At 33.7% G+C, this 13,673-nt stretch overlaps 1 protein-coding gene across 3 annotated transcripts in view; it reads left to right on the plus strand.

The window, feature by feature from the left end:
* The window catches only part of TBC1D22A (TBC1 domain family member 22A), a 160,632-nt gene that overhangs the window by 93,892 nt on the left and 53,067 nt on the right, over positions 1-13,673 (plus strand). For all 3 annotated transcript variants that reach the window (XM_085570413.1, XM_021524818.4, XM_021524817.3), the window contains exon 12: positions 11,888-11,983. In XM_085570413.1, coding sequence (XP_085426539.1) covers positions 11,888-11,983 — 96 coding nt within the window. The remainder of the gene's footprint in view (positions 1-11,887; positions 11,984-13,673) is intronic.

The following is a 13,673-nucleotide window of genomic DNA, read 5'->3' on the forward strand; positions in this document are numbered from 1 at the left end:
AACAAGCCAATACCTGCTTTTTAGTAAAGCATTTTCATAATTAAAAATACCAAGTTTGTTCATTTTTCCATAAGATACAATTTGAAACATTTTGTTTCATGATACTGTATGACTTTTGCAGTTAAATATTTAAATCCAGACTAAATGTTTGTATGATTGCAGTGTATTTTTTTTCAAGTTTTAAGTGTGATTATTAATATGATCTTATTATGATTTATATGATGATTAATACGCTACGTAAATTTGGTTTTCTGACTTGTAGATTTTTTTCCTCTTTGGTATTGTGTTACATTTCATTACACGTGCACTCTTCATGGCTTTTATTCTATCTGGACTATGACATCTTTTTTCCTTATTGTTTTAAATTCTCTTTCTTTTTGGTTTGGAACCTGTTAAGGCAACAGAATTGTTGTTTGGTTCCCTGTAGGCTCCCACTGAGCAGTGCTGACAACCTTTGCTCCCCACCTGTTTCCATAGTAGCAGCACCTTGTTGTTTTTGAGAAGTGATTATTAATTTGGTTTATTGTTTAAGTGCCCAGGGATGCAGTGAATTTTCACAGCCTTCAAAGGCTAGCCAAGCTTTAGTGGGATAACATGGGAAATAAAAAACAGCCCTTGGAATGTTCCTGATACAGTCCTTGCTGTCTGAAAGTTATGAGGCAAATGCAGGTTCTTGAAAGGTGGCCAGGAACCATCTTCAGTAGCTCATCACGAAACCTAAGAATTGTAGAACTTCAGGAATGAGTTAGTAATTTGCCACCTCTGTTTCTGTCATTGTGCCTGGGTGCATGGCTCTGGGAGTCTCTTCAGTGTGTAAATTCTCAGTATAACTTTGTGTGGGCTGATAGCTTTGTTTTGCAGCTCATTTTGCACATTGCTTGTTTCAAACATGTTCCTTCCAGCAGTGCACACTGTGCTGCTTTTGTTTTGGCTGGAACAAGCTACAGATGTTGTCAGTGTGTGGTGAGCCTCATCTTTCCATAAAGCCATTCTGTAATGGCAGAGATTTTATACCAGTAAGTTTTTAATGCTACCCTGAAAAACAAGGTGTCCAGAAAACAGTTTTCCAAAATGGTACTGGGTAATTGGTATTGATTATCATAAAATCTCTGCTTTGTGTGTTTTTTTTTTTTTTTTTTTTTTTTTTTGCGCAAGATATCTGATTGCATTAACTGTAGCTTATTTGTTATTTAATTTTTTTAATATCCTTTGCTATTGTGGTATTGATTTAGGGTGCTTTGGAATCAAGAAATCACTATATACACAAAGCAACAGAGTAAGTGGTCTTAAGAATCTTGTAGCTATGTACCAAATGAAGTTAATATTTGCAATTTACATTATTTGGGAGATATGAAAACATTGACATTAACTTAAATTTATGCTCGAACATACAGCTGTACGTGCTTCTTTCTAGCATTTTGGGATATGTTTGTCAGATTTTAAAGTCTAAAAGTTCAAAGTCTTCAGTCTTCATTGCTATAAGCAATATCATGTGAGAAAAAACAGTTTGAATAATTTGAATAATATTATAAAGCTGAAGGACAGATACAGTTAACAGTTACATTTTGATGCTACATCTTTTAATAAGTAAATATTTTAGTTCACACCATGGGTAGATAATATTTTGTTTGGTTTCTGTTTTAATTTTCTAGAGGCTGAGTTGTTACTGTGGAGCATATTTGTTTGTTTTTTTCACATTCATTTTGTTGATAAAATTCATCTTGAAGCCTGGCAGCCGAATTTTTTTATGATTTTTTTTGGTTCCCTGTTACAGCTTAATAAGAGAGATTTAAATAAAATTGTATGTGATTTTTTTTTCTTTTATGATAGTAAAAAATAAATCCAGCAAGTGCCATTTATAACCCCACTATGTACTCTTTTAAAGTCTTAAATAAAATAAATAAGTAAAATGCTTCTGAAAATTTGGAGAGATGCTTGGGAATCTAGCGCAGTGTCCAGGCTGTTTCAGTGGGATAGTATTGTCCTTTTAATGTATTTGGTCAATATTTTTTGATTGAAAGGAATTCAGAGAAGTATTATACTAGATGTTATACTGTGAATTTCAGCTGAAAATTCTGTGCTTGGTCAAAAAAACCAGCCAGAAAGCTTTTCTTTGGATCAAAGTTGTCCTCCTGTTTTGAGCTGCTTAAGGGTAGGGTAGTGCTTAGGGCACTCATGTTTGCTTTGCCTTCTGTTGGAAGAGTCTCCAGCTCCTGGTGCTGAAGACTCAGTCCTTTCAGTGTCACCATGGTTTAGTGGAGTGTTGCTCACAAAAGCTGATGGAAAGAAAACAGCAAGTCATGTTCATTGACAACAGTAAGAGATTTGAGTAACTTAAACTACACAGTCTGGTGATGTCATGTCAAACAGGAAAACATGAAGCTGTGCAGGTTAGGCCAGGTTAGGCTTTCAGTATTGGAAAAGCTGTTGAAGAGCAAGAGCTTTTTAAGCCCTTGTGTTGTATTTGTGATGGAGTAAGGTTTCTAGAAAAGCCCCCAATGCATTATTGGTAATATTAGAATTAATAAAGTTGCATGTAGGGGATAATACCTTGAAATTTGCCTCACTTTTTGCCACTTTTTTCTTCATTTAAACTGCTACTGGATATTCTTGTAGGAGCTTTTCTAAGGAAGTGGCCGCTAGGAAAACATTGATGGTTAGTGTCTGATACACCTGAGATGGAGAAAAGTATAAAAGTGTTACTGTTGTAATAATCTCATAATTGCTCAGGGCTCTTTAGGGTCAACATAAAAATTTTGTTTTTCAGATATAAGAACAGTATCATCAGAGAAACTCCAGAGAACCTTGATAAAGCAGATTGCAACAACTCTACAGGTGTTGCCATTCTCAATGAGTCTTTTGCTTTATGCTGCTGTTTTTATTCAGTGGTCTGGTGTGAAGACTTGCTATTAAAGCAGACTTTATCTTGATCTGCACTTAATTGTCAGCAGAAGAAGATTTAAATCAAAGATCTTACCTTGATTCAGTATCCTTAAAGATACTTAAGTTCTGAGCGGGGTGTGGCGTCTGTGGAGTCATTTAGCATCCTCATAACTGTAGTGTTATTCTCAGGAAATATTTTTGCTAAATCTAAGAAAGGCAGTCATATTTAGTAGATGTAGTCTCTCCTTCTCATCAGAGTTCAGCAAAGCTGCACCTGACCATCTGCACCTGACTATTAATTCTTTGTGTGCTAAGCAGTTGGTGGATGGGAATAGAAGTGGTCTGAAGAATAGTTTTTGGATTAGCTTTGGTATTAACAAAAGAAGCAGCTAGTTTTATTCATCCCAACAAGATCAAACTCCTGGTGATAGCTATCAAGTATTTAATGAATTTAATTAAAATTCATGCATTATTAACATTTCCAGCTGTGTTATTGAATGACTAGCAATTTTCAGATACTTGGAATGAGTAATGGTGTTGGCTTTTCAGTTGCTTTTCACATAAGCCCTTTTATAAACCTGCAGTTTAGCACCATCATGACTATAGAGCCTGTGTGCTGGATGTAGCTGAAGAGCTGTTGAGTAATGTTTTCAGATGTTGTGCTTTTCTTTAATCAGACAAGATGTTGCTGCATTCTGCAACTGCCTACTTTAGTTTCAATGGCATTATTAGTTTGTTTTAATGGAAGCTGAATGAAATGTGAAGCATACAGACCAAGGAATGTTGTAAGCAGTCATATGGTCACAAAAAGCTTGGTATAATTAAGTCATCATCACAAAGTAAGATTAAACATTCAGGCAAATTGCCATCCCTAAGCAGAGACTGATTCAGATAATGTTGCTGTGCAATGAAAGGGCTTTCATGAAGGGTTTTTGCAGGACAGCAAATGAAGGAAAATACCAGTCCCAGCTATTTCCTAGCCTCTAATAGGAATAATGGTGATCAGAAATTAAGGATTTTGTTGCTCGTTCCTTGTTTTGTAGAATGTGGTTTAATAATGGGAGAAGGGGAAGCAGCCAGTGATGTGTCTTGAGTATCTTGGTAATGCTAGAAGGTTGGATGATGTTCTTGACACTGTGTTAGGACATACCTAAACTTGTTAACTTGGAAAACAGGGAAGGAAAGTGATATCTCATGCTTATTACTAAATACATTTTTGGTATTTCTACTTATCATCTTAGTTAACAAGACCACCTATTACAGAACACGTGACTGAACATGTGACATATTTGTTCATTCTCAGTTCCTATGGTGTGTTCCTTGAGAAAAGGAAAAGGCTTTGGAAATAGTTTGCATGAAAATTTATTTGTTGTTCTTATTAAGAAGAAAATAAGTTATTCTTAGAATGGACAAGGTTCTGGTATAAATGTCAATCTAATCCAAAATCTTCACAAAACTTTTACATTACATTTATCCCCCAATTTACAGAAGTAGGAATTTGGGAATTGTAGAGTTTTTATTTACTGAAAAAGAATTCAGCAATACCTTTGTTGGATTGTTTCGTATGCTTTTCTCAAATTACCTGTAATGTTTAAGAGTTCATTGTAATCCAACCACCAACTTTGTCCAAAAAGGCATATGAAAACCTCATTATCTGGAAGTGACATATGTAGCCGAAAACATACTTCAGGAGAGGATTTCTTTGAATTACTTGTTGGCAATGTGTCAGTATGCACCTTCTTGTTATTTGATGGAAGTTGGAATAAGCAACCATTATTTTTTAATACTGTTACTTAGATTTTGCTTTAGTCTTTCAGTATAAATATGTGATATATATGTGTAGAGATATTTTCACTAGTTTTTTCAGTTGTGAAATGGTAGAATAGCACTTCTTACTTTCTGTAGGTCTGTCTTGAAATATTCATTTGATAACTTTTATGAAAACTAGTAATATGATAAAGCTAAAGCAAATTAATTAAACAATAATACAACTATTATACAGCTATTTCAGTGTCTTTGACATCCATAGACTAAAAGCTTTAATAATTGTCTCAAGTATGTATTTCAGTAGATTTGATAACCCATGAATATCTGCAGAAAAGGATATCATTGTGCTCTTTTTAATGGACTAACAATTTAATACCAAAAATTCAGCAGTACCTCTGTTTAGAATAAAGGGATACATGTAAATGAGGCTACTGCAGAAATTATATTTAAACAATGCTGACAGTTCTTCTATTGTGCCCATTAATTAATTTCCCAGTATCACAGTTCCCTGGGAATGAACTGTAAAAATAATTAAAATGATACATGAGGTAAATAATTCTGAAATTCAAAAGGTGAAATAGGGAATTAGTTTAGTAAATATTAGTCACACTGCTTATTTGTGCTCATTTGCCTTTTAAAAGCAGGTTGGAGGTGTGGAAGGTTTTGGTTCATGTGATCTGCTGAAGTTTCACAGGTGGAAAAGTTGCCATATTCTTTTTTGATTGTGCTTTTGCAGTTGTGCTTGTTCTTAAATCAGTAGTTTGCTTGAAGCAGGTTGGCATTTATGTAGAGATATTTTGCCTTGCAGCAAAATACTTCAGAATTAAATCAGTTGCAGCTGATCATATTTACTAACAATCTGGATTTAGTTTGTACTTTTCAAGTTAAATCATACTTTTAAATGGAATTCTGTGACTAAAAGCAGTGTTGATTTTAGTGTGACACAGCTTTGCTTTTTTTCCTAATGCATTTTTGGCCAGCTAATTGGTGTCAAGTCTCAATTTGAGACAGAATCTGGATGTTTAAGTACAAATTAAATTAGTGATTTCAGAGAGAACCAATGGGTTTTAATTAGAAGGAAACTTCAAAACAAATTTCTTTCCAGCCGGACAGTCATGTCTAAATAATTGAAGCCCAGCTTTCAGCCTAGCTTAAAATATAAGAAGTTTATGCAGTACATATTCTTTCTATCATTGAATGATGAAACAAAGATGAAATCTAAATTTTGGTGTCTCAAATGTGCATGCCTTTGAAAGTATTTTGTCTGGATGTTTTTAGTCAAGTCTGCCATGTAATCTACTGAAAAAGAAATAGCTTGCAGGTTCTAGAAAGTTTTTTTCTGCAACCTGTCTATGCTGGGGAGGCAGCTAGTTGCTCACTTCTGGGTTTATGCTTATCTTATTGACTTTCCATAACAACTCAGTACTTCCATAATTTCACACCTGCAAGAGGGATTTTAAATTAATTTGGGGCAATCTCAGCAAATTAAAGATGCAAAATGAATTTTCTGGGAAGTAGCTAGAGACTTAGCCTTTTCAAGCATGTAGAAGTTTTTGAAAAGGCTGTTGGTAGTTGTATGTTCTCATACACTCTTACAGCTTGTGTGATCTGTCTGCCTAAGCCTTTTCTGAGGAAAAGACTCAAGACTAAGGTGTTTAGGGAAGTATATGCTTCACCTTTATATACATGAGAAACAGAATTGTTTGCTTGTATTTCATGCTGTTAGAGAAAGTAAATGATGTAGTGGTATTCAGTGTTAATTACACAGAGATTCGCTATTTGAGTCATTACACTATGTCATGGTTTGGTAAGATAATTAGGAACCATATTAATGGCTCTAACCTAAATAGTTTGTTTTTTAATTCATCAACTATGGTGAACAAAGAAAACATAGCTGTAAGTAATCAACTGCTCTCTAAAACATAAACAGTGTAAATTATCTATTGTTATTAATGTAGGCTTATAATGCTATGTGGCTTCTACTTGTTAATGCACTGAAAACAACCTGGAAAAGTTTCATTAGTTCTTGCTGCTGGTTCTTCTGTTCTCATTGACAAACAAATTACTTGTAGAAAGTAATTTTTTGTTCCTACTAGAAGAACAAAATGTAAAATATGCATATTAGATTGGGGTTTTATGTACTGCCCTCACTATTGTTATCTAAAACCACAGTGGTTGATCAATCACTTGGTAGAATTCATGCTCACATTGCCACATCCCTGTTTTGCTATGTTCTATGTAGTTATAACTGCTAGGTAAAATGGAAGTTGTTTGCCTTTTCAAATTGTAGAAATTCAAGGCAGTAGATTTAGTAATAGTTTCTCCTGCAGATACAAAGAACAGCTCATGGTCACTACAGATAACAAGAGGCTTATTAACATGGGAAATTAGAGAAATCAAATTATGTTTTCTGATAGTCTCACTATCCCTAATGCTTCTGTGTCTATTTACGTTCTTTTTAAAATAATGTTAGAAATAAGTATTGCAAAGTGTTCCCCTTGTGTAGAGTTCAGCATCTTCTTGCATTTGTATCCAAGGCATTTTCCAAGAAAACTGCTTTCCATGGCTTTCTTCTGTCAATACATAATTCAGCAAGAAAAGGCTTTAAAGGAGCATAAGCAGCTCAATTCCTTTGCTAAGATCTAGCAACACTCCTGTGTGCAAAGGTAATAAACCACCACACATGAGGAGGAAAAATAGCTGTAAAAGATGACAGTTCCGTGTTGGATTTGAAAGCATTTCATTGAGTGAGAGTCCACTTGACATCCTAGTCATGACTGAACTCTTTAAAAACATCATGGTGAATTCTTTAGAAGAACCAAATGAGAAACATTGATTTTTGCTTTCCACCACAGTTTATTCTGGAAAAGCTAGGACAAAAAAGTCAAATACACACTTTGTTAGTTACTTTTCTAATCTATCTGAATTGAGCATGTTAGCAAGTGAGGAGGGCAGTACTTTAAACTCCATTCTGAAAATACAAGGTCATGTGGAAATTTATATGAAAGATGCTTAATAAAACTAAATTACTAGTTCAAGAGTGCATAAATAGAGTAAATAGTAATTATCATTAACGTGTGTTTATATTTGACATTGATTCATAGTCTTAACATTAATTTTGCATGCCATATGGAACATTCCAATAGGGCAAGGTATTGATCCAAAAAAAATCCAGCAGTGGTCTGTGTTCTTTGTGGCTGGGATTTCACAGCAGAGCTTTATGTTACAAGTCATATTTTAGGAATAGTTGCCATGTTGTTGGTGATTAGATCAGAGAGGCCAATGACTAAATTGTTGTGAAAACTTATCCTCCACCTTGTTTTCAGCATAAATATGCCAAATCTAATGGAAGATTTTTATGATAAGTAATTTTTTTCAACATGCCTAGCAGAAATAGGGAATGTGAACACAGTTCTTGTAACTTTATTTAAAAACAGCTCTTCTATAAAGGATTTAATGAACTCTAAGGGTTGAGATATTTGCATAGTTTTTTGGCTGTGACACATATTTCTAGATTGATGTTATGACCTGGAAATGTTACTTTCCATTAAAGATTTTGAAACACTATGAAATGTGTTTGCATCAGATTTTCTTTTATGCAAAAATCAAACCTGCCCATAAATTTTCATGTTAATTGATGGATGTTCACATTAGAAACAGCTGCTTGTAGGCCTTACCTATATGTTATGTTTGTTTTTTTTTTTTTTAAAGCATAAAAGATACAGCTTTGTTGCTGCATTTATGGTGAGAATGGATTCAGCTTAGACAAGTGCTCTTGCTCACTTACTCTTGGGAATAGACATAGCCAAGCAAAAAGAATGATACAAGACAATCCAAAATGTGCAAATGCAGCAGAAGTGTTGTTAGTAGGTATTTTTTGCATATAACTGTAAAAAAATTAATATGCATAATGATTAAAATTTCTAACACTTTTGGAATAATTGAAATTTCATTTTATATTAATTTTCATTTTATAATTGAATTTTCATTTTATAAATACAAGCACAGTAGCAGTCAAAAATAGAAAAGTAAAAAAAAAAAACAACAATTTGGAATTACTGGAGAAGGTAGGAAGAATAAAATTTCATTATGAGCACTATGGGAGTTATATTCTTTCTGCAACTTACATGCTATACACAGTTCAGGCCCTATTTTAAAATGAGAAAACTACAGAAAGGATGGTTAAGAAGGGTGAGCAATGGGGTGGAACTGGTACATGAGGAACAATGGAATAGTCTGCAAAAGAGAAGGAAATATGAATGGACTGCAGAAAGTGAACAGGAAGTGATTCGTACTCTTTCACTGCAAATATCTGAACTACTGTGAATGAAATGAACCGGTTTAAACCAGGCATACTATATGGCATGCACTCATGTTTTGGAATTCTTTGTTCCAGGACTTGGTGATTTACCAAAAAGTTTACAGTTGCAAAAGGTTTTAGGAAATTAAGACAAATCTATTAATTCCTATTAAACGGACATATTCTGCAGCTTCTCTTAGGATATCTCTGAATGCAAAACCTTTGAAATTTGGGAGTATTCTGGGGAGGTCCTGCTATATCTTGCACTCCTATACTCAATCGTCTGTTGTTGGTAATTCCTGGAGAGAGGCTTGTTACTGTCATGGACCTCTCTGGTGTGTTCTTGCTGTATTTCTTCTCTGACTGGAACTCTTGAGCCTGTTTTGACAGTGAATTGAGTCTGAGCCTAGGAAGTCAAGGCTCCTGGCTGATCAAAAATGCAAAAGTTGGAGGAGCAGCCAACATATTTCACTTTTCATGATGTTCGTATGTTGGCTTCTTTCTCTTTTTCTGCCATAGATTGCTTGGATATTTTGGCAAAAATTATTTAAATCTCTTTTCGCCTAAACTATCTGCTCTTTGTAATGTGGTAGAAATGGAGTTGCTTAAGGTTGCTTTATTCATGTGTAATTATTGAGTGGAAGTCCTTGTGTCTGAGCTATAACTTGAGTGTGAAATGTGGTTTAATACCTAACTCTGACAAAATTTCATAGCTATAATTATTCAGAGTACTTAAACAATAATCTTGTTATATCTCTATAAATACAAATATACCATAAAACTTGTATAAAAATACAAATATAATAGCACGAGGTATTAGCACTCCCTAAATGTTGAAGTATCCAGGGTGGAAGGCTGCTTAGACTAATCATTGACAAGACAATAATTAGTCTAGTCATACCACAAAATTTGTATTCTTTTGATAGTTGTCTAATTCAAGAAGTTTGGGGAGTGCAGTCCAAAGAATGCCTTTCATTTCAGCTGCAGAGAAGATCCAGCATTTGCAGGGCAATGAGATATTTGTGATGTTAACAATTTAAATGATTTTTATTGATAATGACAGATGGGTCTTAGATAATGTGCTCTGAGTCGTCTGTAATATGTTCAGAATAAGTCTTCTGGAAGGTTGTACATCTGCCTTGAGATTTTTTTCTGAAATATTTAAATCAAGGTTATTGTTTATACTTGATTTTAGATAGCTTTTAGCTGGTAGTCTGCATTTCTGTACATTTAGAGATCAAACTGTTTGTAACTTCAAAAACTGCAAATGGAAAAGTATAATAGGTATCAGGTGTTAGAAAAGGCAATTATGCATTAGCTGTTTTACTCAATTTCTAAAACTGTCTAAAACTATCCATTGAAAATACTTTGTACCTAGACTTATCTCTGAAGCATGATGAATTTTTAAATCTGTAGGGGATATGCATTTTTTTCTCTAATGAATTGCATTTTTAAACCTATTTTGTTTCATTTAAAAGAGCTTCATTTTGAAGAAACTTTTATTGGTGAAAAAAAATCCAGAAAAATCACAAGACAAAGTACAAGTTTTTATATGCATCCAGATAATTTTTCTACAAATCCTTAAAAGTATTTCCATAATTAGCTTATTCTTGTTTTCAGTTCCAAGTGCACTTTTAAACTTAAAAGCTTCCCTCCAAATAATTGGTATTGTCTCTTTTCTAGAACTATACTTATTTGGTGGATCAGGTGGTCTGTAGTTTCTGTAGCTGTAAAAATGGTGTTTCACAAACCTCTTGTAGCACACTCTGCTTTTTTATCAGTCAAGGATCGAGGACATGGAAGAGTAGTAGTAGAATATTTTTCCTTTGTGACTTGTTGTAGCTGGGAAGTTTATTTATTGCACAAATTTTAAATACCATGTTGTTCTAGGTTAAATAACAATAAAATAGATATTTTATGTTATGCTTTATGTAAGAAATTGTTTCAGTTCACTATTCTTGAGCAGAGCACTGAATTTTTCTAAAGAGTAAACTTCAGTTTTGAAATGACCAGAAAGAATATGAGAAAACTTGCTATATTTTTCAAGCACTATAATTACATCTTGTAAATTATATAGATATCAGCATTTAAGTATACCTCCATTTGCCAGATTATGTAGTTTAATTTTATAATTATTATTTTAAAATTTTATTTTAATGAGCTTTTACATAGCATTAGTTCACAGTCATAACATTGATTATTTAATATCATAATTATTTTTTCAGGTCTTAGTGTTATAGAAAATAAAATCTGAGATTAATTTGATAATACGAAAAAACTTAGTGATGTCTTTTAAAGATTTCATCAGAATATTTTCTCAACTCTTATGTGAAATTATAAAATACAAATTTCTAGTGGGAGTTTTATAAAGGGATGGAATCTGCTAATTTGAACCAGAACAGAAAGCTTCAGATCTGAATACAAAACTAACCTGTAAATGTTTCATCGTATGAGTAAGTTTTCTTCCTATAGTGAAAACATCTAATTCTGTTCAATATAATACAAGTTATTTTTATTTTTACAATGCTTAATAATTTCCTATATCAAAATTTATAGTTTAAATGCTACTGCTAGTAGAACAGTTGACTTAATAACGGAGATGAAACATATGTTCACACCACAGTGTTGAGCTGGACCGTACAGTACTTCATGCCAGATACAAGCTAATGGATAACACCAGAAATGGAAAACACACCAGTAAAGAATGAATTTAAATATGAGAAATGGAAGCTGCCTCACCTCTGTCCCTGTTAGAGATAATAGAAATGAATAGGTTTGGCATAGATTAAATGCAAGCATGTTTGTTACAAAGAGAGACAGATGTGGCTGACATTTGTAGTTAGAAGTAAATGTCATAAAAATACACTTGGGGCATATGGTGATCAAAAGTATTATTATTTGTGTATTGAAATGATGATCTCTTTTTATTTTTTCTAGTCTGAACCAGAGGGTTTTTCTCACTTCCACTTGTACGTCTGTGCTGCCTTCCTTGTCAGGTGGAGGAAAGAGATCCTGGAGGAGAAAGATTTTCAAGTAAGTGAAGAAGATATTTTTCAAGCACAGTGTGGCATTTCTTAGATTTACCTTCCTAACATTACTTGGGGATGAATTTAAGACAAAATAGGAGCATCAAGACTGACAATATCTTGCTGTTAGTTAAGAGTTGCTCCAAAACTGTTAGACATGAAGTGATGGAATATAAACAGTAGGAGATGTGTTTTCTTTGTCCACTCTGGAAAAAAAAGCTGTTTTAACTGAGGCAGACTTTGAGAAGATGATATCTGGGGATGCTGTTACCTTGGTATTTTGCAGAGATTTCTTAAAAGATACATTTTTTAAATCTTAAATGTATCACTGAAGAATTTATTTGTAATTTCTCATCTGTATAATATAACATTCTCTAACAAGGTCATGTTCATTCTTTCAAAGCAGCTGGGCAAACAGTCTTTTAAAATAAAGAGCCTGTTTTTCATTAGGAAGTTAAAGGACTTCAGCCCCCTGTGTTTCAAACCATTAGATTTTTCCAGCAAAAGACATATCAGGAAGTTGTTTGTAAGAAGATTTGAATATGGTAGATAGGCAGTTGATTTGCGTACATCCATAGAAGTCCAATTATTTTTGTGAACTGGTGACAGTTCACTTTCATAGAAGTACTTATATTGAATTTTACCCTATGATACACATTGAATGCCTAAAAGGCTTTAAAGTCTCGTTTGAAGGCCGAATGTGAATAGCCTGTGCTGCAAAGCCCCCACCATTGCCTACCCAGGGAAATGGCCCATTACCAGCTTATTTTCTCTCCAGCTGACTGAACTCCATGGCCCTCTACAAATGAACCATTGTGCAAATTTGTGTATCACTTCAATCTATTTTATCTTCATGAAAGGATTTATTCAGAGCTGTTGTTGCCTGTCTTTGAAATGAATAAATCCCTAAGGGCACAACATAACAGCTTTAATTTCTACTACCTGCTAACACTGTCAGATTTTCTCAATTTATGGTACTTTGTCAAAATCATCTCTAATGTTGGTATCCATACCTCTTGATTACAATTGGTCACTGTTAATCCTCCCCATTAATTTTTTCATGTTAATTTCCCACACCAAAGAGCGTAATTTTCCTCTCTCTACCAAATCGATTACAACTATACTTCAGATAAATAATACCATGCTATAGTACTATGAAGACTGGTTTTGTTCTCCTTACACACATTCAGATTTGTTTACTTATTTAATAATTAAGGTATTCCTGTATGGTTTAATTTCTTTATAGGCTGTGTGAACTAGAATATAAAGTACAGAAATCAGAAATACACTGGAATGCATTTATCATACTGCTTTGGATTGCTTACAACCTAGAAATGCAATTGGTAATTTTGAGGATCTGTAGATCCATGCTAGTTTTATCACCATCATATGTTATCACTAAAAGCCTTGGCCTTCTTTATTGTGTAACATGACCTTTTAAAATGGCTGAACTAAAGTGTTATCAATTCTCTAAATGATACTTCTGTTCCACAGGCAAGAATAATATCCATTATTCTTCTGCTTTGTTAATAATAGCTGTAGATCAGTGCCTAGTCTTCAAAGTAATAAGCACTTAAACTACATTGGAAAATTGGGGAGTTCAGTATATGCTGTTTGGAGAACTCTGATTGCATTGAATTCACATTATTGAGAAGTCACAGCTATAGTACAATTTGTACAGAAGTTTTTTCTTCCAT

Source organism: Lonchura striata, chromosome 1A (assembly GCF_050655825.1).
Source record: "Lonchura striata isolate lonStrDom1 chromosome 1A, ASM5065582v1, whole genome shotgun sequence".
In the NCBI taxonomy this organism is placed as follows: domain Eukaryota; kingdom Metazoa; phylum Chordata; class Aves; order Passeriformes; family Estrildidae; genus Lonchura; species Lonchura striata.